At 44.4% G+C, this 24,735-nt stretch overlaps 1 protein-coding gene across 6 annotated transcripts in view; it reads right to left on the bottom strand.

The window, feature by feature from the left end:
• The window catches only part of TLCD4 (TLC domain containing 4), a 77,439-nt gene that overhangs the window by 32,036 nt on the left and 20,668 nt on the right, over positions 1-24,735 (bottom strand). The window contains exons 1-3 of one of the 6 annotated variants that reach the window (XM_084851840.1): positions 17,754-18,322; positions 1,134-1,178; positions 18-183 (exon numbers count right to left, since the gene is read on the bottom strand). In XM_084851840.1, the coding sequence (XP_084707966.1) occupies positions 18-175 (158 nt within the window). In that variant the 5' untranslated portion in view covers positions 176-183; positions 1,134-1,178; positions 17,754-18,322. Of the gene's footprint in view, positions 1-17; positions 184-1,133; positions 1,179-17,543; positions 18,374-24,735 lie in introns of those variants that run through there. The other 5 variants (XM_084851844.1, XM_084851842.1, XM_084851845.1 and 2 more) reach the window with 5 other exon arrangements.

The following is a 24,735-nucleotide window of genomic DNA, read 5'->3' as shown; positions in this document are numbered from 1 at the left end:
TTGTTTAGAAACTTTACCTTGAATTCCATTCAATCTTCTTCTTTTGGTCAAGATTATTAAAACCAGAAGTTACACGTGCAGAAATCCAAGAACTTAGCAAATGGAAGGAAAGTTGAAATATAGCAAAACTGCTAACGGCCACACCCAGATTGAGTTTATTGAAGACAGCCATCATTCTTCAGCCTATTAAAAACACAGAGTTCCTCAGGTCAGACATGGATTGAGGGTGAAATCTGTGCAAAGCAATGACCATGCTGATTTTAAATTCAACAATGAATTAACAGAGGCTGCAATTCTCAATAGCCATATAGCATGAGTGGTAGAGAAGTATGCATGCAACTGTAAGAGTCCAGCCAGGTGATGGGCTGTATTAAAAACACCTCTGGGTACATACGTATTTGTTCCCTGCCCACATTCTGGCACTCCTGGATTTTTTAAAAAATTCCAGTCAGTCTACAAAATTACTCTAAATGGACTTTAGTGCCATCCTATCCACAAGTTATGCCAGCTGGACAAGGATAAGATTTCCACCAAATCCACTCAAAGTAATAGCCATGATGGTGCAGTAGTATCATTATGCCATCATATCTTTAAGTCAGTGTAAGTGCTTCATAGCTGTAACTATGACAGCATAAGAGAAGGAAGGAAGGGCCAGCTTATACCTCCCCAGGGCCAGACCAAGGCCATGATGGGCCTGAGGCTAGCCGTCTGTAGCAGGCCCCCTACTTTGCCCCCAATAGTGAACTCACACACAACAATTATGCATGAACAAGCACACGGTCAGCAATGTACAGTAATAATGAAAAAATATTTTTCACTACATATTTTAATGGAAATCATCTTCCATGCTTTCTTAGAATCAAAAGACTAATCTCTCTTCCATGGTAGAGAACACAAGCTTTCCCTTTTACAGCACACAGACACTGAAAACAGACACACATTGAAGCATCCTTTTTCCTCTCACTCAAGAAAGAGACACAGATTGACACATTTAGACACAGTAGTCAAACATAACACACACATACACAGCCAGCACTGGCCCAAGACATTTTGCTGCCTGAAGAGGACCAGTAAATGCCTCCCATTTCTCACTAGATGATCTGGGACAGTCACTGCCTCTCAACCCAACCTACCTCACAGGACTATTGTGAGGGCAAAAATGGGAAGATCTTTGGTTCCTGGAAGAATGGCAAAACATAAAAATAAGATACAGTAAATAATTCTATACTAGAAAAACATAATTGCCGTACAATATGTTCATAATAAGCATCCCTCACATGTAAAATGGTTATCTGTGCATTGCATTACTGCGTACATTCATTTACATGCATGTGCAGTAGTAACAAGGTGCATCAAGTACCCCACTCAGAAATTTATCTTATAGAGGCCCTGGGGAGGGAACCTGAAGACTCACACTAACTGCTGTAACTCATATTAAACATTCAAAATGTGAAAAACAACCTCTTGCTTTTCATATGCCCCTCCCATGTGGTTCCATCTTCTGCATGAACATCAACTCAAAGAAACTTTATAACAACAAAAACAGTCTTGTGGTACCTTAAAAACTAAGAAATTTATTCTGGCATAAGCTTTCATGGACTATTGCCCATTTCACCAGACACATGGAGTATTAACTGGAGACACAGTACATATGGGGGGCGGGGGGAATGACAATGAGATCAGAAGGAAATTAAATGCAGAAAGTATTTTATTATTTATTTATATATTTAAGTTTCCTCCAAGGAACCCAAGGCAACCTATACAATCCTCCCCCTCTCCATTTTATCCTCAGAACAACCCTGTGCAGTAGGTTAGGCTGAGAGTCAGTGACTGGCCCAAAGTCACTCAGTGAGCTTCATGGCTAAGTGGGGACTAGAACCCAGAACTACTACACCCCACTGGCTCTCTTTATTAAACAGATTAAAGTTTTTAATAAAGGAAAGTATTATTTTTATTAAATACTTCACAGCACCTCACACTTGCCTACATTTCTCTAACAAAACAAAACACCCACTAGCAAACTAGATAGTAACTCTAGACTACCCTGCAGTGATGTCATACACTCCTCTCCCTCCCATTGGTATGGATATAACCACTATGAACTACTTTGCAGTGCTGACATAACCCACAGTCAGTAGCAGTGCTCCCCTCCTTCCAACACAGAATAAGGGTATAATGGCAGGCTTTATTTTCACTGGCAGGTGTGTGTTTTAATGGTTACAAAGGCAATGAAAAAGGCATTTGATCATGAAATAAGACCTGAGCTAGAAAGAACATGAATTCCTGTCATTCTTGCTACCCATTTTGGAGGGCTGCATATGCTACTCCCAATCACAGCTACACTAAAATTATTGATTGTCCTTCTGTTTTCTGTGGGCAGCAGTCAGTATTCCACAAGAGTGGACCCCCCCCCAGGGGGGGGTCAACCAGGAAGTCACTTCTGCAGACAAGTAATCATTCTACACTTATATCTATGGCCAAATGCTAATTTCTCGCTAAACAATTGTCCATCTCTCACACAACCACTGGAATGTGCCTGAATGTTTGCCTCATACCTCAGGTTCTACAAGGATTAGAAACTTGCTTTTTTATTTCAAAGCTGGGAATCTGGGCTAGTAAATGCCCCCAGACATTGGGCTGGGGACGATAGCCTTCTTAGCCCCTTAGTTAATCCAGCTACGCCCAGGGCTAGGTCTGTCCTCCACCAAGTTAAAGTAAAGTTACAATAGCCAAAGAGCTGTCATACAGTCAGGGCCAGAAATATTGGAACAAGGATAACTGTTTTGGCAGTTGGCCTCTGTACACCACCACATTGAAGTTGAAAAGAAACACACCCAGATGGGAGCGAAGTCGGGACTTTCACCTGTAATTCAAGGGGCTTGACAAAAGTGGGGCACTAACCATTCAGGAAGGACAGCCAGTGGCATACACACACACACATCGTTGGTGGCTCATAAGTAATGGAAGGAATGGCTGACAAGCAGCTGCACGGCCAGGTGTGGCCTGTTTCCTGGGTACCCTGTGACCAATCAAGCAGATAAAAAGGCCTGGAGGTGGTTCTGAGTGTTACATTTGCATTTGGTAACTGTTCACTGGAACTCCCAACATGAGGTCCAAAGAGGTGTCCATGCGAGTGAAGAAGGCTATCATTAGGCTGAGGAAACAAAATAAACCCATCAGAGAGATAGCAAAAACAGTGGGAGTGGTCAACACAACAGTTTGGAACATCCTGAAAAAGAAGGAATTAACTGGCAAGCTCAGCAACAGCAGAAGGCCTGGATGATGACGGAAGACAACTAAAGTGGATGACCGCAGAATTCTGCTCATGGTGAAGAGGAACCCTTTCACAACATCTAGCCAGGTCAAGAATGCTCTTGCGGAGGTGGGCATGTCATTGTCAACATCTACAGTCAAGAGACGGCTTTATGAATGTAAACACAGAGGCTGCACAACAAGGTGCAAACCACTGGTAACGCTCAAGAACCGAAAGGCCAGATTAGCCTTTGCCAGCAGACACCTAAAAAAGCCTGCCCAGTTCTGGAATAAGATTCTTTGGACTGATGAAACCAAGATTAACTTGTACCAGAATGATGGGAAGAGAAGAAGGAAAGGAACAGCTCATGATCCAAAGCATACCACATCATCTGTCAAACATAGTGGAGGCAGTGTTATGGCATGGGCATGTATGGCTGCCAGTGGAACCATGTCACTGGTGTTTATTGATGACCTGACTGCTGATAAAAGCAGCAGGATGAATTCTGAAGTGTATAGGGCTATACTTTCTGCTCAGATTCAGCCAAATGCTGCCAAACTGATAGGATGCCGCTTCATAATGCAGATGGATCATGACTCCAAACATACAGCAAAAGCTACCCAAGAGTTTCTCAAGGCAAAGATGTGGGATGTTCTTCACTGGCCAAGTCAGTCACCTGATCTCAACCCAATAGAGCATGCTTTCCACTTACTGAAGACAAGACTGAAGGCAGAAAGACCCACAAACAAGCAGCAGCTGAAGGCAGCAGCAGTAAAGGCCTGGCAAAGCATCTCGAGGGAGGAAACTCAGCATTTGGTCATGTCCATGGGTTCCAGACTTCAGGCAGTCATTGACTGCAAAGGATTTTCATCCAGGAATTAATGGCGACCCTTAAGTTTGAAATTATGTTGGTGTGATCCATTACTTATGAGCCACCAATGATGGGGGGGGTATGCCATTGGCTGTACTTCCTGAATGGTTAGTGCCCCACTTTGTTACAGCTGAAAGTCCTGACTTCGCTCCCATCTGGGTGTGTTTCCTTTCAACTTCAATGTGCTGGTGTACAGAGGCCAACTGCCAAAACAGTTATCCTTGTTCTGATATTTCTGGCCCTGACTGTATATACCCACAGATTTCAAGACAACACCCCATCCCCTTACCAGGCACAAAAGATCGGATACTGACCTACTCAGAAGCCAATCACCACCCTGCATCAGGAACATAAACATTCAGCAGAGAAACAGAGCTCACATGTCAAGACTCTGCCTCCACATTGGTGGGAGCACAACTCGTTTGTTCCTTGTCCTCCCATGCAACGGTGAAGGCAATGGGAAGCACAGATACATTTCTCAGAGAACACCGGACACTTGTGACCAGGTCAGATGACACAGAATGAAGAGAAATGAGACACATCATTCCACTGCAACTCCCTACATTTGATGGGTGAGTTCTGTCTTACTGATGAAAAGAATGTAGTCACTGTGAATCTACAGGCAGCCGGGGGGGGGGGGGGGGGCTACCAATGGGAGAGTGGGGGAGCTGGCCACATTGAATGGAAAGATGCTGCCACATATGTGCTGTCTCTCAAGTACTCACTCACCAACCTCTAATATACACCAAGTCACAAGAAGTGTTGCAGTTGCTACCCATGGATCGTTACGACGTTGATGTCTCCCACCTCCCTGGCAACAGTCACTCAACGTGCTCCCATCCCGAGTGTCATGCAAATCGTAAGTGAGGCCTGTCTCAGCAGCACTGACCAGCGAAGAGTCAGCTGATCCTCAGTGGGATTTCAACTTCTTTGTTCTTGCAGGGTTCTTGTGCCTTTTCGCAACGCATGGCAGACAGTAATGCAACCTGTCAGGAGAGCCCTTGCTGCCTTCTGAAATCCTCAAGTAGCCAGAAACAACACACAGACAATAGGGCTCTTTTCCAAGGCTTTATTTCCATTCAACCTAATGACGCTTACAGATGCTAACTACATAAGCCTAATGAGGGAAACAGGAGAGCTGCCTACCAGAGGTTTCTAGCCTTAGTGAATCAGTTGATCTCTGTTTGGAGGGCAGAGGCGGGAAACCTCTGAATTTAAGGGCTTGGAGGCGAAAGTCCACCCCTTTCCCATGGGGCATCAGGGCATAGCTGTTGACATCACGCCAAGCGGGCTGAGCGCCTCCTCTTGGTGCCCTCCATCTCCCGCTTGTCCCTTTGCAGGCGCCTAGCATCCCGAAGCTCCAATTGTCCCTCCCCCTGCCTGCCAGGGTCACTACCAGTTTCATGAATGTGAGCAGGGAAAGACTCTCCCTCCAGCGGCACCTCTGAACAGCACGCGGGTTCCTCTCCCACGGTTTCTATCTCTTGCTCAGAATCAGAACTGCTTTGGGGCTCTATGGGCTCCGATCCAACCCTGACACAACCAATGCAATGTTATCCAGCATGGAGCAATGGGGAAATATGCATCTATTTCTCCTGTCACATACCACTCTCAGACATAGGAGCCACTCAGGAACATAAAGGCTGGCAACTGTATTCCTCTGTGATAATTACCTTTTATTTATGGGGAGAAGAATGTTATGGCCCCTAGACAGAGTCTGGGGGGGCCACAGGATACTTTGGATTCATGGATCTGAAGGTCAGAGACCAGGAGTCCGAGCTCCCTGCCCCCTTGCAGCTGGCGTGGAAAGAACCACACAAGCTGCCTCTCCAGGCTTGCAAAGGCGACCTTGGAGGGAAGGGAAAGGGGGCATGTCAGTGGGTAGGAAGGGGAGGGCTTATACTGTATCCCTAGACCTCCCTAGCCTCCTTGGCTCCCGCTCCCTGACACCTCAGCTAGACAGGCGAAAATGCCCATCTAGTGAAAATACAAAGCGGGAGGAACATGGAAGCTAAAATTGCCTCCGCCATGCCTCCCACTCTGCTTGCATGGCCGTAGGTCATGAAAAGCTCAGAAGCTTACAGCCATCCCCATAGGATTGCACCTTAAAGTATCTTTATTCTGATCCTGTGCCAAAACAAGCTCCCAGAGCTTGTACAATCAAGTATACAATCAATCACCAAAAAAATGACAGTCCCTGCCACAGGATTGCAATCTAAAACAGCCTTCCCCAACCTGGAGCTCTCCAGGTGAGTTGGGACTGCAACTCCCATAATTCCGAGCCGTTGGCCATTTTTAAAAAATCTCTATAAAAAACTTTTCACAAAACAATAATAGCAGCAGCTAAGCAGCAAAAGCAATAAAATTCACAGATAAGAAACAGCAGCAGGAGGAGATTATGCACTAAAAGTCTGAGCAAACAAAGAATTCTTAGCCTAGCGCCTAAAGCTCATTAAGCTAGGTGCCACGCAAGCTTCCTCGATTCGGGACACCATAATGAAAAGGCCCTTTCTCTGGTCGCCAGCTGCCTAACATCTGATGGCAGAAGCACCTGGAGAAAGGCCTCCAATGACAATCTTAACAAATGAATTGTTCAAAACTAAATTATACAGTACAAGCCAAGGGACCAGCTCTAACGTTTACGATGGGTGTTGGCAACGCAACAACAGTGCACTACAGACATCTCCCCCTATGCCCATAAAGTGCCTGTGATTTTTTTTAAAAAAAATGGATAGCTGAGAGCAGTTTAGAATGAAGCGCTGGTTTCTAGCCTCCTGCTATCCTTATTCTCCAAAATGCCTCTGAGCACCATGCAGACCCAGAGGCATGCTTATGAAGTAAAGATGGGTGGGCGGCTGGAGGACAGCACTTCACCTTCAAGTTGGGCATCTCTACACCAGCCTAAACTCCTGCATTTAAAACAGGGCTTTCCACTTCCGTTTTAAATGTGGGATCAAAAATTCCCTTTTTCACCCGCTTTCTTTCCCCCCTCCCCTTTCCCCCTCCTTCTCCCGGTATCTGAGTCTTTCATTATCTTTCATTGATCTCGCTCTTCTTCTTTCTGTTTTTCCTCTTTTCACGGCGGGAACTCAAGCGGAACACAACGGGGTAATGTGATAGCTCACTATCTGCGATCTATTTAAAAACAGAAAAAAGGGCATTTAGTGCAGGAGGCACCCTGGAGGGTCACAGCATCATGTAAACAGCCCGCAAACTTCGGTGAGGGAGCAATCTCAATCACAGGATAAAAGCTCTGTGTGAAGAAAGCCAAGCTCTCTCGGCTACCTGGAAAAAAAAATAGGAAAGGAAGGAACTGACCCTGTTGCCACTGCCTGGTCAGGGGCAAGGCTTCGAGACGGCAGCGGAGCAACCAGGGAGGGCTGGGAGGGACCCAACAGTATGGGGAGGAAGCAGGGAGACCAGTGCTAGGGTGGAGAGGGCTGCAGAGAGTAACAAGAGGGCGAGTTACATGTCTTTTAGCTTCCCCATCCTTTCTATGAAATGAATGTTTTGTCACTGGCCATGCCCACCATGCAGCTATTTTGTGAATGGCCACCCTTCCCAATGGCAGCCATTTTGTGGTTTCTTAAAATTCCGAATGTGCCAACTGGGCAAACATGTTGGTGACCCATGGTTTAAAAACATAACAATTTACACAAAAGTAGGATATTAATCCCCTTCATGGATCACTCCCCTTCATGGATCACTGCCTTGTTGTGGCGAAGGGGCTTGCGTAACTCAGTGAAGCCATAAGCTATGCCGTGCAGGGCCACCCAAGATGGACAGGTCATGTAAGAGAGTTCTGACAAAATGTGGACCACTGGAGAAGGAAATGGCAACCCAGTCCAGTATTCTTGCCAAGAAAACCCCATGGAACGTATCACAAGGCTAAAAGACATGACGCCGGAAGATGAGCCCCTCAGGTCGGAAGGTGTCCAATATACTACTGGGGAAGAGCAGAGGGTATTTCCAAGTAGCGCCAGAAAGAGTGAAGCAGCTGGGTCAAAGCCGAAAGGACACTCAGCTGTGGATGTGTCTGGTGGTGAAAAGAAAATCCGATGCTGTAAAGAACAATATTGTTTAGGAACCTGGAATGTAAGATCAATGAATCAAGGTAAGCTGGAGGTGGTCAAACATGAGATGGCAAGACTGAACATCGACATCTTGGGAATCGGCAAACTAAAATGGACAATCATGGGCGAATTTAATTCAGGTGACCATTATATCTATTACTGTGGGCAAGAATCCCTTAGACGAAATGGAGTAGCACTCATAGTCAACAAAAGGGCGGAAAAAGCAGTACTGGGGTACAATCTCAAAAACGATAGAATGATCTCAGTATGAATCCAAGGCAAACCATTCAACATCACAGTAATTCAAGTCTATGCCCCAACCACTGAGGCCGAAGAAGCTGAGGTTGATCGGTTCTATGAAGACCTACCACACCTTCGAGAACTAACACCAAAAAAAGATGTCCTCTTCATCATAGGGGATTGCAATGCCAAAGTAGGAAGTCAAGAAATAACCAGGATAACAGGCAAGTACGGCCCTGGTGTACAAAATGAAGCAGGACAAAGGCTAATACAGTTTTGCCAAGAGAACACGCTGATCATAGCAAACACTCTTTTCCAACAGCACAAGAGGTGACTCTACACATGGACATCACCAGATGGTCAATATCGAAATCAGATTGATCTTTGCAGCCAAAGATGGAGAAGCTCTATACAGTCAGTAAAAACAAGACCTGGAGCTGACCATGGCTCAGATCATGAGCTGCTTCTTGCAAAATTTCGGCTTAAATTGAAGAACGTAGGGAAAACCACTAAACCATTCAGGTATGACCTAAATCATATCCCTTATGAATATACAGTGGAGGTGAGGAATAGATTTAAGGGATTAGACCTGATAGACAGAGTGCCTGAGGAACTATGGACGGAGGTCTGTAACACTGTTCAGGAGGCAGCAACTAAATCCATCCCAAAGAAAAAGAAATTCAAGAAAGCAAAGTGGCTGTCAGATGAGGCTTTACAAGTAGCTGAGGAAAGAAGGGAAGCGAAAAGCAAGGGAGAAAGGGGAAGATATACCCAACTGAATGCAGATTTCCTGAGAATAGCAAGGAGAGACAAGAAGGCCTGCTTAAATGAACAACGCAAAGAAATTGAGGAAAACAATAGAATGGGAAAGACTAGAGATCTTTTCAAGAAAATCAAAGATCTCAAGGGAATGTTTTGTGCAAAGACAGGCATGATAAAAGACCAAGAAGGCAGAGACCTAACAGAAGCAGATGAGATTAAGAAGAGGTGGAAAGAATACACAGAAGAACTATACAGGAAAGATCTGAATGTCCCTGATAGCCATGATAGTGCGGTCACAGAACTTGAGCCGGACATCCTAGAGAGTGAAGTCAAGTGGGCCTTAGGAAGCATTACTAACAACAAAGCTAGCGGAGATGACAGTATTCCAGCTGAGCTATTTAAGATCCTAAAAGATGATGCTGTTAAAGTGCTACACTCAATATGCCAACAAATGTGGAACACTCAACAGTAGCCACAAGACTGGAAAAGGTCAGTTTACATTCCAATTCCAAAGAAGGGCAACGCAAAAGAGTGTTCAAACTACCGTACAATTGCGCTCATTTCACACGCCAGCAAGGTTATGCTCAAAATCCTACAAGCTAGGCTTCAGCAATATGTGAACCGAGAACTACCAGAAGTACACACTGGGTTTCGAAGAGGCAGAGGAACTAGAGATCAAATCGCAAACATTCGCTGGATCATGGAGAAAGCAAGAGAATTCCAGAAAAACGTCTATTTCTGCTTCATTGACTACGCTAATGCCTTTGATTGTGTGGATCACAACAAACTGTGGCAAATTCTGAAAGGGATGGGAGTACCAGACCACCTTACCTGTCTCCTGAGAAACCTGTACGAGAGTCAAGAAACAACAGTAAAAACCAGACATGGAACAACCGATTGGTTCAAAATTGGGAAAGGAGTACGACAAGGCTGTATATTGTCGCCCTGCTTATTTAACTGATATGCAGAGTACATCATGAGAAACGCCGGGTTGGATGAATCACAGGTCGGAATTAAGATTTCCGGGAGAATTATCAATAACCTCAGATACGCAGACGATACCACCCTAATGACAGGAAGCGAAGAGGATCTAAAGAGCATCTTGTTGAGGGTGAAAGAGGAGAGTGCAAAAGCTGGTTTGAAACTCAACATTAAAAAAACGTGATGGTCCCATCACTTCCTGGCATATGGAAGGGGAAGAAATGGAAGTAGTGACAGATTTTATTTTCTTGGGCTCCAAGATCACCGCAGACGGTGAATGTAGCCATGAAATTAAAAGACGCTTGCTCCTTGGGAGGAAAGCTATGGCAAAGCTAGACAGCATAGTAAGAAGCAGAGACATCACCTCGCCGACAAAGGTCCGTCTAATCAAAGCTATGTTTTCCCAGTAGTAATGTATGGCTGTGAGAGCTGAACTATAAGGAAGGCTGAGCGCCAAAGAATTGATGCCTTCGAACTGTGGTGCTGGAGAAGACTCTTACGAGTCCCCTGGACTGCAAGGAGGTCAAATCAGTCAATCTTAAAGGAAATCAACCCTGACTGCTCACTGGAAGGACAGATACTGAAGCTGAAGCTCAAATATTTTGGCCACCTAATGCGAAGAGAAAACTCTCTGGAAAAGACCCTGATGCCGGGAAAGACTGAAGGCAAAAGGAGAAGGGGGCGGCAGAGGATGAGATGGCTAGATGCATCACTGATGCAATGAATATGAACTTGAGCACGCTTTGGGAGAGAGCGGAGGACAGGAAGGCCTGGCGTGCTATGGTCCATGGGGTCACGAAGAGTCGGACACGACTTAATGACTGAACAACAACAACATAGGATATTAATATTGTATTTCATATATTCATCCAGGCTTGTCCAATTTTTAAATATTTAGCCTAATTCAGAGGGCTTTTACTACATACATAAAGTCTTCCTCATTTACTGCGACAATGGGCAAAGCTGTGATCTGACTATGGAATAAATACACAAGGGGAGAAATTAGAGATAAAATGAAGATGTAAGCAAGCAATTCAAAACAGAGAGGATACCAATTTCTGGTGCATGGTACTCAAATTGTTTGCAGACTTTGCAGTTTCTTTTATGACATTTTCTAATTAAAATTGCCACAGAATTTCTCAGCCATTTGCAAGGTGCTCAAGTCTAATCTTCCTCAATCCATAAAATTTTGATAAACTGGAAATAATTCGGACAAGAGCTACCACAATAACAGGTTTAAGAAGGCGATCATTTGAAAACAGACCAGGTACACTTATAAAATAAGATTAAGAGCTAGTTGTTGCTATGCTGAGGAAGTTCTCTGTGTAGGAAGGGGCAACATCCATCACCATGCATAAGAAGTAAAATCTGAATCAGTGGAATGCCTTCACCACATACCCACAATTCCTGCCATTATACTATCCTAACCCACATTTTTTAAAAACAGAAGTATTGTGAAATTGAACATTTCCAATGTGCCTCCAGACACCTTCCTTGGTGCCTACTGAGACACCCTACTCCTCCCAAATTTTATTTTAGAAATATTTTTATATTTTCTTACTGGCAGCGATGTTTGCTTCAATGTGAAGTGGGAGTCTCTAAAATACACCTTTTTCTCTCCCTGCCCCTGGCCTTCCCCTGCTGTAATATATAATGCTAGACTGTAATATATGGTGCTGGTATATATATATATATATATATATATATATATATATATATATATATATGCCAGTGTCAGTCATAAAACATCCTTGTATAGTGTGGGGGGGGAGGTTTTAACCTCATGGCATGTAGCCTGCTCAACCCTAATTCCAACCCCTCTCCAGGATACTTTTATAAGCTTGCCAAGGACTTGAGGAGATCAATTCCCTATTTTTCCCTGCCCTCCACCTCTGCTTTTTTTGTTTTTGTTTTCAACCAATACATAAACATTCCACTCACTCAAATAGCAACTCAGATGGTGAGTGCCAAGAGAAATCGAGCCAAAGTGAGACTATTGAGAAACAAGGGGCCGTATCAGCATGCTCAAGGGAAACCTGAGGTTTGGAGTGCATGCGCGCGTACACACACACACACACACACCTCTTATAGGATAAAAAGTTTATAAACAGCCCAATGGTGTGTGAAAATCTCAGTAGGTACAGAATGCTGGATGTGAGCTGGAAAAGAAAAACAGAAAACTAGGCTGGGGGAAATGGAATACCCTGCATGAGCTTTTTGCAGCTTATAGTAACCTAGAAGAAGGCAAGGCTGGCTTCCTTTCTTGCTAGCTGAAACCTTGGGGATATCTACACTTCAAGTTTATTACACATTCATGTTGCTCATTCACTGAATTGTGCGGGTCCATTACATGACGTCCAGTCATTATTCCACTATTTCCTCCCGCCTACCCCGTGTTTTCCTCAAACAGAAAAAACTGGGTATTTTTCCAGTTTTGTGCAAATGGAGAGCCATGTCCTCCCCATGTATTTCTCCCATAGAGTGAATGGAGCACTGAGTGCTGGCAGCTGTAGGTGGTTGTTGGGGGCGTGATCATGTCAAAGGTGGTGACGAAGGTCTGACGGGCATTCAGCCTTCCCGCGCCTGTGCCATTTTGGCTCCTCAACATTTTCAGCCTGCCTGTTCAAAACAGAGCGGCAGAGCCCAGGAGCAAGTATCGCTGAACCTGGAGCATGTGTAATGCCTCTTCACGGAAACATAACACTATGGGAACGGCCATCTACAGAGAAGGAAGTGCGCGTAAAGGGAATCAGTTGTGATCCTGCATTTAAAACTGAAGCGGAAAACTGGTGTAGAAATCCGTTAGAGATGAGGATACACAGCCAGATTTTGTTCCCATTTGTTCCCTCTAACAGCGAACTTGGGTGACTGAGTGCCTATCAGTTTTGAAGCAAAACAAGACCATCCAAAAACAAGGTGATGTTTTTTATATACTCATACTCCCTTGGTATACAGAAGTGCATGTTTGTAAATTACAAGAAAAATATTTTTAAAAACCAAAACCACCTGAAAATGATCTGTGAGCTTCCAGAACATAGAGAACATTGAAAAAGCAGGGGAGGGGTTTGACAGAAACTGGAAATGGGGGAGAAGAGTTAACTGGCTCAAACCCCCAACAGATTTATCACGCAGGATGAAGTCGGGGGGGGGGGCACATGCTGTGAGGTTAAAAAACTCTCCTCCATTCACTGTACAAAGATGTTTTAGGAAGAAGAAAACAGAACACTTTTTCTCTTTCCCCAGACTCCTCCCCCCCCCCACAATACTGCTACAGAATGCTCATCTAGCACAATAAAGCACAGCAGAAGGGGCGAGGGTAAGTGTGTGTGTGAGTCCTTTCTACCCTGAAACTCCCCCTCCCACCCAGAGACCTGAAGAGAACTAAAAGGGTCATCTTCCAGGCTGGTTGGAACCCTGAACAAGAACACAGGTATAAATACACTGATTTTGTAGACACACAGCACAATCCTATGCATGTTTAGACATAAAAAGTTCTACTGCTCCCAGCATTCCCCAGCCAGGGACTGTGCCCTTAATTGATAATCTCCCAAATGCTCATCTAACACAATAAAGCAAAGCAGAAGCACAGCCTAACTTCTGTTTCCTTTATCTTTCCACCCAACCACTCTCTACAGCCCAACTGCCATTAGCATTCTATAAACTGCCAGGTTCTTATCAAGTGGTTTCTGTAGTTCTTTTAATCTACAAGCATGCATACTTAAGAAGTTTCCCCAAATATGTAGAAACCAGTCCCTTATTTTTGGATGGTCCCAAATTAATAAGCACTGAATTCACTCTCATAGGGAGTATCTATAACTGTACATTAATCTACTAGTACAGTGCGGGCTGGATTTTTATGTTGGGAAGCCTGAATGTCTATGGTTTAAAAAAAAAAAAAAGAGTAGTAGAGAGAGACTAATGAAGGCAGATTGATGATCAGATGCCAATGAAAACAATGCAAGCAGCAACAATGTCAGCCTAACCTCTAGCTGAAAATGAACTGAATTGGACATCTTAAATGAAAGGATGTGATTAGATCAGTCTTAGTGGTGCTATTGGAAAGAAAATGTCAGCATTTTCTCATACCCACATGGAAACTAAAAGGAATTCTCTCTCTCTCTCCACAGTAAATAGATATACCAGTACCAAAAGTTCAATTTTGTTAGGATCACCAGCACATCAAGTGGCCCTCCCCTTGTGGAAGCAAGAGCCTGAGAAAGTGAGTTAAGTGCACAATGTTAAATAAATTTAAGAATTTGATTTTATTAAAGTTCCACTGTATACCAACTGTGGGCTTAAGTGCCATTTGGTCTGAATTACTGGAGCCCCTGCATGCAAAGGCTTCTAGAGTGTGTTCTAGCATGCACAGTTGGCTTGTACTGAGTGTTGACTAGGCATCTTGGGACTAATCGTTATCCTGTATGTACCCAAAGTACATCCATGGATACACCCAACATTCTCCTGTTTTTGTGTATGCAAGGGTAGCGTTTGGAAAGCTGTCAGTCAAGGAAGCTAGTCCTCCATTCCTGATCTTCTCACTGAAGCTTAGTAAACTTCCAAGGAAACCCAGGTTCCTCAAAACACTGTTTAAAAATCCCTGGCACAGATTAGAAATACATAAGTAAGAATCAAACTTAATATATAAAAACAGACTCCATGTAACTATTAAGTATACTTCACAGAGAAGCTTTCTATGTCCCAGCAAAACAGTATCATATTAATTAGCCTCCTGAGGCTAGATTACAAACCTTGAAGATGCAAGCTCTAATTTCAACATAAAATCAATTCAGATTTTACTTTCCATAGGGGGCAATTTACAGTCCTTAACAATATGAATTTATTAAGAAACAATTTCCAAAGCGTGTTGATAAATGAGATAATTATTTCTTCAAGATGCATTGAACTCATTTGCTAGACAAAGCAAGAAACAAAAACAAAAATAAATCCCAACGTATCTGATTGAATTTAACTGTTCAAAGTACACTATGAAAAATCATAAAACAGATTAAAATTCAGGATAGAGGGAAAGAAGATACCTTGTCAACGTTGCACTAATAGCCTTTTTTTTTTTTACCATTTTGCCAATTCCCCATGATGAGATTCAAACTGACAATAAAAAAATAACACTAAAATATATAGATCTGAAATTGTCATAGGGCACAGGGTAACTAAATGCACACATACAATAGGAAATTGTTCCCCAAAGTTCAGCCATATTAAAATGCCCTTTGAAGTTTTGCCACTCTACTTTCTGTAGATCAGGGGTCCGCAACCGTTTGGGGCCATTGAGCACATTTGGAATTTTGAAAAATGTCATGAGCACTCTCACAAAATGACTGCTGTAGGGGGGTTGCACATAAAACGGCTACCATGGTGGGCATGGCTGGTCATAAAACACTCATTTCCAAGAAAACAAACTGGTGAGATAGAAAAAAAAGTATCCTGCCCAAGAATCTAAGTACAAGGCAGATGTGGGGACTGAGCTGCAAAATACTAAACCACTCTTATGAAATGGTGCCAGAAAGCAGTCCTTCACTTTGCAGCATGCCAGCATCCGAGTTAACAAACATTTGTTTAAATGTTTTTTAAAAATCTTAATAAAATAAAAATCAGGAAAAACAGGGCACCTGGAGGGCAGCAAGAGAGGTGCCCATGGGCACCACATTGTCAGCGCCAGCTGTAGATATAAACGTAGCGTTTTAGACTGTTTAGCATACATCCCTTGTTTGCTAGTTTCAGACATCCATGCTAACTCAATGATAATCAGTAATCGCATATTATAAAGCAGCAAGTGTTGCACATTTCCACCATACATTTCCAAAACTGTTCAACTAAACTATGATTATAACTACATGGTTTAACTTAGCAAGCGTTACTCGTGTACCTTCGAACATGAATTCTAAGTCCCTGTAGCGCTCAGGCTTGCTGGCCCAAGACTGCCAAGGCCCTCTAATACCAAAGCACTTAAGAAAGTGGCAAAGGAACTGTGACTACCTCGAAAGCAGATCAGCCAGTGATATCAAGAGAAGCAGAGCAAGCAGAAATAACGTGTGTGCAGAATAAAATCACCAGAACAAAAAAGTTAGAAGGCAAAGAAGAAATTCCAAAACTTTATGACTAGTCTAAATTTCAATCAGAAATAAAAATCAAAGTACTAAAATATTATTTTTGGGACTACCATCTCTCCATAGTTATGAATCATACAAAGGAACTCAAACATGTTTTATCCCAATAGCTCCAAATAAAAATGTGTCAATATTCAGAAGTATTTTATGCCCTGCAGTCTGTGTTCCTGAATTCATTTTGTTTCATTCATTATTTCTGGACACCTATTTATTGCTAGTATTTCAAGTTCCCAATGCCTTGATTATGGACAATTCTATATGCACTGTTGATAAAGAAAGCACAACCATAATTCCACAAGGATTGATAAGTATTTTAACTCTTAGGGTTGAAAAACATGGAATACATAGGTTGCAGTCCTATGCAGACTTATGCACACTTACTTGGAAGTAAGCCCCATTTATCCCAGTGGGACATATTTCTGAGTAAGTATGTCTAGGATTCAGCTGTCCAAGACAGAAACAATTGTATTAATTTTTTTACGTACAAAGAGTAAAAGACAACTACGAATAATGTTAGTTCCAAAACAGACATTGACTCAAATGAAGAAGACATTAATTTCAAAGAGCCATGTGAAGTTAGTACGGAAAGCAACAAGAAATACTCAACAATACCAGCAATGATAAAATATTTTCTAACTCTGAATGTTGGAACATGAAGCAAACTCTACAGTAATGGGCATCACACAGAAAGCTAAACAGGCTACAAACAAAAGAAAAATAGTAATAGTGTGGCTTGTTTGACCGAACATTAATCATTCCACATATTTCTAATATTGCCATTTTTCCTTATTGTAAATAACTCTGAAGATACTAAGAATTCAAAAGCACGTTGTAAAAAGCTTGGGTCAGTTCTTCAGTGCATCACTTAAACGATGCAAGGCCACTTTTACAGCATCACAGAACAATATAGAGAAGCGTGGGCACTTCTCATCTAGACGGACAAAAGCCGAAGCTGCAGTTAACACCACTTCACCCCTCCCCGCCCGGCCCCCCCGGCCCCCGGCCCCGCGCCTTTATTTGTGTCTAATTCAACCAGATTCCTTTTCCTGGCTTTAGCACTCATTCCTTCTGCAGAAGAGGTAGCGGTACCGAGTACCAACCACCAGCCAGTACCCCCCACGCACACACAGGGCCACCCCCATTTCCCATTAAGAACACAAGTTACGGTATTTCTGAATGGGGTGGGGGAGAGCAAAAGGGGAGGAAACGCAATGGCGCTCCCACCCTCTGGAACTCACGTCCCACACAGCAAAAACTCTGCCCTCCGCCTTCGCATCGATTTGTCCACACGGCAGATCAGCCTTCAGCAGCTGGAGCGGGCAAGATCTGCTTCTCGGAGCCCCGATCTTCGCGGCGATGACGGGCGGGGGGGGGGGGGGGAGTTCTGCAGCAACCCGCTCCCAGGTTTTCAAGCTTCTCCCTGCCCTCGCCCGTAGACACGCAATTACCGGGCGGGAGACCGCGAAGCCTGCCCGCTTCGCGCCAGCGTCACTCCCGGCCACCGAACGGCTCCTTGGTCAGCCCTGGCTGCTGCCCGCTCGCTCCAGCCTCGCTGAGGCGGCGGTCGCTCGTCACGCGCAATGGCGGGTCTGGACGTGTCAAGAGAGAAGGGGCCATTCCTGACACACCGCCCGAGGGCCTACGCGCGCCCGCCCGCCCGCGACGCGACTAGGTGCCGGCTGCCGTCGCCTGCCCCTCACCGAAGGCTTCGGCCGCTGCCTCCCTCACACGCCCACCTGAGGGCTCCCCGCGCCCGCCCCGCCCACCCTTCCTCGCGGGCCCCTGCAGCGGGGAGAGCCCCTCACGCCCCCACGCCGGGCGCTGCTGCGGCGGACGCGGCGGCGGCGGCGGCGGCGACAGGCGGTCGCTGCGGGATCGCGTTACGCCAGCCTCAGCCTTAAAGGGGCCGAGCCGCCGCCTTCGCCGCCGGCTCTAGGTTCCCAGAGGCGGCAGGATGGAGACGGGCAGGCAGCAGCCGAGCGAGCCGCCTCTTGCTGCCCCGTGCAACACCCGCCTCGAGGAAAAGCAAACAACCCGCCCCGTCGGGCGGCTGAGCAGCTGCGCCGCCGCGCGGCGGGGCGGGGCGGGGCGGCGGCCACCTGCCCTCCCGAAATGGGCGCTGGGGTTAAGAAGACGCCAGGAAAGGCGGGGAAGGGGCATGAGGCGGGGATTTCCTTCCGTTCGGATCCCTCGCCGAGGGGATGCGTTTAGGTGTTTTGCGCAGAGAACCATCCCCTCGCATTCCCTCGAACTTTTATTTTATAAAATTACATTTATATCCCACCTTTCTTCCTCTTGCGAGGAACCCAAGGCGGCTTTTATGAGCTTCCTCCTCTCCCGTTTATCCTCACAACAACCCTGTGAGGTAGGTTAGGCTGAGAGCCAACGACTGGCCCAAAGCCGCCCAGTGAGCTTCATGGCCGAGTGGGGGCTAGAACCCAAATCTCTCGAGTCCCAGTCCAACACTCTCACCCCCACACTACACTGGCTTGAAGGTAAAACTACTACTCCAAAAATATTGCTTCTTGTTCCCTACCCCACCTTTTTTTTTTTTTAGTTCATTGCTAGGGAGTAGTTGGGACTCTGTCCCTCTTTAGAAAAGTTTTATTATTACATTTATATCCCACCTTCTCCTAAAGGAAATCAACCCTGAGTGCTCATTGGAAGGACAGATAATGAAGCTGAAGCTCCAATATTTTGGCCACCTAATGCGAAGAGAAAACTCCCTGGAAAAGACCCTGATGCTGGGAAAGACTGAAGGCAAAAGGAGAAGGGGACGGCAGAGGATGAGATGGCTAGATAGCATCACGGATGCAATGAATATGAACTTGAGCACGCTCCGGGAGAGAGCGCAGGACAGGAAGGCCTGGCGTGCTATGGTCCATGGGGTCACGAAGAGTCGGACACGACTGAACAACAACAAAATCCCACCTTCCCTCCCAGAAGCTCAAGACAATGCACATGGTCTTCTCCACCCCGACTTTTTTTTTAAACCTTCACAACAGTCCTATGAGATATGTTTGGCTGAGAGAGAGTGACTGGCACAACTCATCCAGGGAACTTCATAGCTGAGTGGGGATATGAACCTGGGTCTCCCAACACATTAGCCACTCCACTCCACTGGTTCTTTCTCCAGTTCTTAAAGTTATGACTAAGTGGCACAAGAAAACAATATACAAGGCATTTAACACACATCATCATACTTCTCATAAAAAGAAGTTCTCACAAACTCTCCATAAAAAGACAAGGACAAAATACCTCTAAAGAGGTGTGGGGTTTCATGCACCTGTACCCCTCCCCATAGGAAATATAGTAGCAAAGACCTGAGTTTCTGCTCTAAATCTGTTATTTTGTGTAGAAAATGTGGTTTTAATTTTTTTAAAAAAATTGAAAATGCATCACATCTGCATAGAAGTCACTGGAGCACAAGACTTCTGCATGCAACCGAGTGCTAGATTTAGGCTGATGGGTCTGTGGGAGCAATTTAAGTAAATGAGCACACTTAGTGCTGTTTTGTATGGAGGATTTTTAGTTGGAAATCCAAACCAACCTCAACCCCACCACTGAGATGCAATTTTAACAGTGGGCTTCTCTCTCCAGCTGTAATACAAGAATAATGAACTCTACTGGCATCAGATGGTCAATTTTTAAATGTTTATAAATTCAAAAGTTAGTTTCTCTGTGTGAAAAATAACCTGAGCTAGAATGCATGAATTCTCCTCCCTTTGGTGCTACCTTTTTGTTTCTGGGCGGATGTGCTATTGTCCAATCAAATTGTATATTTGTTAACTATGAATGAACTTGGACAGAAATCAACCTATCCGATTTGCATTATTTTGCTTTTTTTTTTTTTTTGGTAACCAGTCATTTCAAGCTTTGAACTATTCTGCTTAGTTAGAAATATAGTAAAGCACTGAAAAGTTTGATTTATCACTTGGAAGATCTAGAAACAACAGACATTCTGGGGAACAGGGACAGATTGAGAATTTAGAGGAAGAGGGGCCAGTGACACTTCAAAGGGCTCTCATCATTCCCATCAGGCAAGAAAGCCTGACTAGCAATCGCCCTTCCCAGCCACACATGCACACAAGGCCCCTGTGCCAAATACCCAATGCAATACGACAATGGAACCAATTACCTGGGGAGGTGGTAGGCTCTCCCACACTGGAGGCCTTCAAGACGAAGCTGGACAGCCACTTGTCAGGGATGCTCTGACTTGGATTCCTGCATTGAGCAGGGGGTTGGACTCGATGGCCTTGCAGGCCCCTTCCAACCCTACTGTTCTATGATTCTATACCCGCTCTTTGGTTGCAAGTTATTCTGAATAGCACCACTGCTTTCTGTAATGACAGTAACACAGGTTAGAATTGCCCCTCTACCAATAAGCACCTGAATGGATAAAGGCCACCCTTTGACTGAAGTTTTAATCACTATATGTACAAAAGAGTGGTTAAAAATACAGTTTTGAAAGGCAACTAATCCACAGAAGTGTAGTGTGGTATCCTAGGGGATAGTTGCAGAGAAGAATTAAAGGAGAATTGGAGAAGGTCTGAGATATAGGGTTCTTCTGCATAAAGTTTTTTTTCTCTCTCTCCCCATCCTTTCCCCCTTTTGTGCCATTGTCTTTAAATTGTAAACCTGAAGGTGTCTTGCTTTTTATTGATCCATAAGCCTCTCTGGGAGCCTTTTTGTATGAAGAGGGGGGAAATGCTTTAAGGCTGCAATCCTATGCATGTTTAGATAAGGAAAAGTTCTACAACTCCTAGCATCCCCCAGTCAGCATGGCTGGCTGGGGAATGCTGGGAATTGTAGGCCTTTTTTCTGACTAAACATGTATAGGATTGCAGCCTTAAATTGTACCTTCAATTAATAAGATTATAATGAACTAGTGGGAAATGAAATGCTTAGAACCAGGGTACTCAAAATATGAGCTCTTTCCTCTGTTTCTCTTACCTTTTTACTCAACCCCCTGCACAACGGCTGTGTCCCCCATCCTGTGTTAGAAATACACTATGCAAGGTTCTTTTTAGCCCTCTGATTGAGACAGGGGCATCTGCCTGCCTCAAAAGTCTCACTATGTGTCAATATGAATTTTAATTGCTTTCTAGGTGCATTTGCATGCATACACAAGAAGCAAAAAATAGAGAAGGTATACTCCCAATATCACCTTGGACTTCTTTGGCAACAAAACCTGTATAAATATTGTTAAATAGAAGGGACAATCTTGTAGGAGGGTAAACTTAACTGAAGTCTTAAGGATGCAATCCAAAACCTGCATCGGGATTTACATAAAGGAATTTCACCTCTCTCCTTTTGGATGCCAGGCCAAGGAGGCCCTCTTCTGGAAAGTTTTTAGGTTGCCCCAATCAGCTCCTTTTCATGTTTCTGTTCAGTGCACCAACATTTATAGGGCACTTAAAACATTTACAGTTTATATGATTTTATATTTGTAATATGTCTTGTCAGCTACCATGATGACTTTGTCAAAAGATAACTTAGAAATATTTTAAATAAATACAAGCAGAAAGAAAACAATATGATCCAAAAGCTTTATTGAGCCATTAAATGTTATCAGTTGGAAAAGAGGAATGCTCTGACTTGGATTCCTGCACTGAGCAGGGGGTTGGACTTGATGGCCTTGTAGGCCCCTTCCAACCCTACTATTCTATGATTCTATGAAATGGAAAAGTAAGGTAAGTGGAAGGAATGGGGTATCCTGAAGAAGGGCATGGCTGGCTGGAACCTTGAACAGGAGCACTCCATACTGCCATATTGAGTGCATATCAGTTTGGAAGTCAAGCAAGGCCACCAACAGGTAAGCAAGAGGTTTCTATATACCCAATGGACTCCCTAGGTATGCAGAAGTATATACATTGTGGGTCACACTTGCAAATACTTTTTTTTCCAAAGTGCTGGACATCCCAAAGTACACAGTTGAACCCATCTAACAAAATCATATGCAGTACCATAATGCTAAGTAATCTGCATTCATGCCACTACGTAAGCATTCACACTGATTAATTAAATAGCCCTCTGAACTAGTTTGGGATGCAGGACTGTTGCTTTATCACTTCCAGATACTGCACAACAATCACAAATGTATTTGACTTTCCACCTCTTCCTGTCCCAAAGGATCCAGGCATAAAACACATTTTAAAGTGACAAACACAAAATATTGTACATTTAAGTGCCAATATCCTATTCTCCAGTTTTACCCTGATCAGTCACTAATTATCTGCTGATAACAGCCTCTGAAATGTTCATGCTAATGTTGTAAGAAAAGAAACTTCATAACTATGGAGCAACTACCCGCAAGAGTCCAAGCACACTAGAAGCAATCCTATACACACTTACCTAGGAGTAAGTCCAATTGAAATGAATGGAGTTCACTTCCGAGTAAAAATGCATAGGATTGCACTGTAAGAGCTTGCTCAAGAGCATCATACCATAAATTTAGCAAACCTTACAATGGTTTGTAAGATAAGATAGGATGGTATTATTGTTCCTGTATTACATATACAGGGCAGAAGCAGAGAGATAATGACTGTTTGCCCAAGGCCCACTAATAAGTTCATTGCTAGGCTTGGATATGAAATCGACATCCAGTTCACAGTTCATTGTCTTAACCATCATGCTAAACCAGCTTTGAGTAAGCCAATACAGTGAGCTAGATTGCCTTGTACAATGTAGAACGCTATTTAGGGAAGGGCGAAAGCAGTTAATGACCCATGCTGTACTCCCACTCCCACAGTGTCAACATACATGTCATCATTAGTTCAATCTTGCCTGAAATTAGCTTCAATACATTCCCAAGGACATGACAAGTCATAATCATGGGAATGTCCTACCAGGAACAAGTAGACTCAGACTAGAGTAATGCCTGTTTGAACTCTCCATTTTTTACCAAGAGCTCATGATCTAAATGCTGCTGGAAGGGGTCATCCAATCTAATCTCCAGAAAGAGCCCTTAACCAATGACATAAACAGTGGCCCGGTTTGCATGACATGAGGGTGGTTAATAAGCCACAGTGGCTTGTTAACCAACCCTGCATGTGGCACCAGGGTGGGTGGCTGCGGTAGTTAACAATGCACCAGGGCCCCGTCTACAGAGCTCCGCTTTCACCCTTCACTCCATCGCAACTGCGCAGCATTGCAGCTTTGAACTAGCTTCTGGTGGGATACACTCGCGATTTACTGTGGGCTTCCCTAACAGACTCCACCGTGCCCTTTTTTCCTGCCATTATACTTTAATGCACAGCTGTGCAGTTCCATGAGCGTGGGGGTGCGACACTTCAGGGGCTGTTTTGTATTTTAGGGGTCCTGTTGTGTCTTTCCGTCCCTCGGTAGGTAAAAAGAGGGTGTTCTATGCTCCTTCATTTCCATGCCATGTGTTTGTCAGTGCCCCAGCCTGAGGCTCTCGCAATGGTTCGCACTCACAAGCATGAGCGGTACGTGCCTACCCATCGCTCCAAAATGGTGGCTGGAGCGAAGTTGGTCCTCCCCCAAGACTCCCCCAGCCCTTGGGCACCGAGTCCAAAAGCAACCATTGCGAAGATATGAAGCTGCAAAAATGTGCGAAAGTATGATTAAATAAATGAAAACGTCCCTCTGTGCCTCTGTAACTGCGCAACTGTGAAGGGACAGGGGGAGTAAAGGGGCATCACAGAGTGACACAAGCACTACACCCGCCTACAACACGCCCACTGCAAAATGCAAAGTCGGTTTGGGGACGGGACAGATGGCTCGCAACCGCGGGAAACCCGCAGCAAATGAAAAACATTGCAGAAAAACACCTCCTTGGAAATGCGCATTTTCCGGGAGAAAACCACAGATGGCTGCGAAGTGGAGTCTGCCCCAAGCGACCCCAACTCACAGCCGCTCCAGAGTAAAAGGCTCATGTAGATGGGGCCCAAGCAACCCTACAGCAGACTGTGGGTTCTACGTGGTTTGTTAACTACCCCAGCCACTCACCCTCACCAGGTGCGAATGACACGACAACCTGCACCTGGTGAGGGTAATTAGCAAAATCAGCCAGCATGCATGGGGGTGGTAAACAAGCCACCATGGCTTACTAACCACCCACATGTTTTATGAACCTGGTCACTGTCTCAGGAGTTTTTATCCAAGTCAGAAATTAGATCGACATGGGTCCAATAGTTGTTAAGATGTACATGCAAATTCAAGACAACTACCTGCTTCAACAAAAATGTGAAGTTGAAGAAAAGATGGTAGTTGAACAGAAAGACCACTTGAAGAGTTGATTTCTGCTTTAATTCTGGGCAGCATTTTGACTTTGTGAAAAGCTTTTCAGATTTATTAATTGTGTATATTACCATTTAGGCTTATGCCCCTTTTAATTTTCCCTTTCAGAACATCTACGGAAATGCTAGTATAAAAACCTTCATATTGTTCATTTCCAAACATTGTAGG

Source organism: Heloderma suspectum, chromosome 4 (genome assembly GCF_057233095.1).
Source record: "Heloderma suspectum isolate Gila_16-S chromosome 4, 16-S_ref, whole genome shotgun sequence".
NCBI lineage: Eukaryota > Metazoa > Chordata > Lepidosauria > Squamata > Helodermatidae > Heloderma > Heloderma suspectum.
Note: the sequence above shows the minus strand (reverse complement) of the source record. Positions and strands in the feature narration are given on the sequence as shown.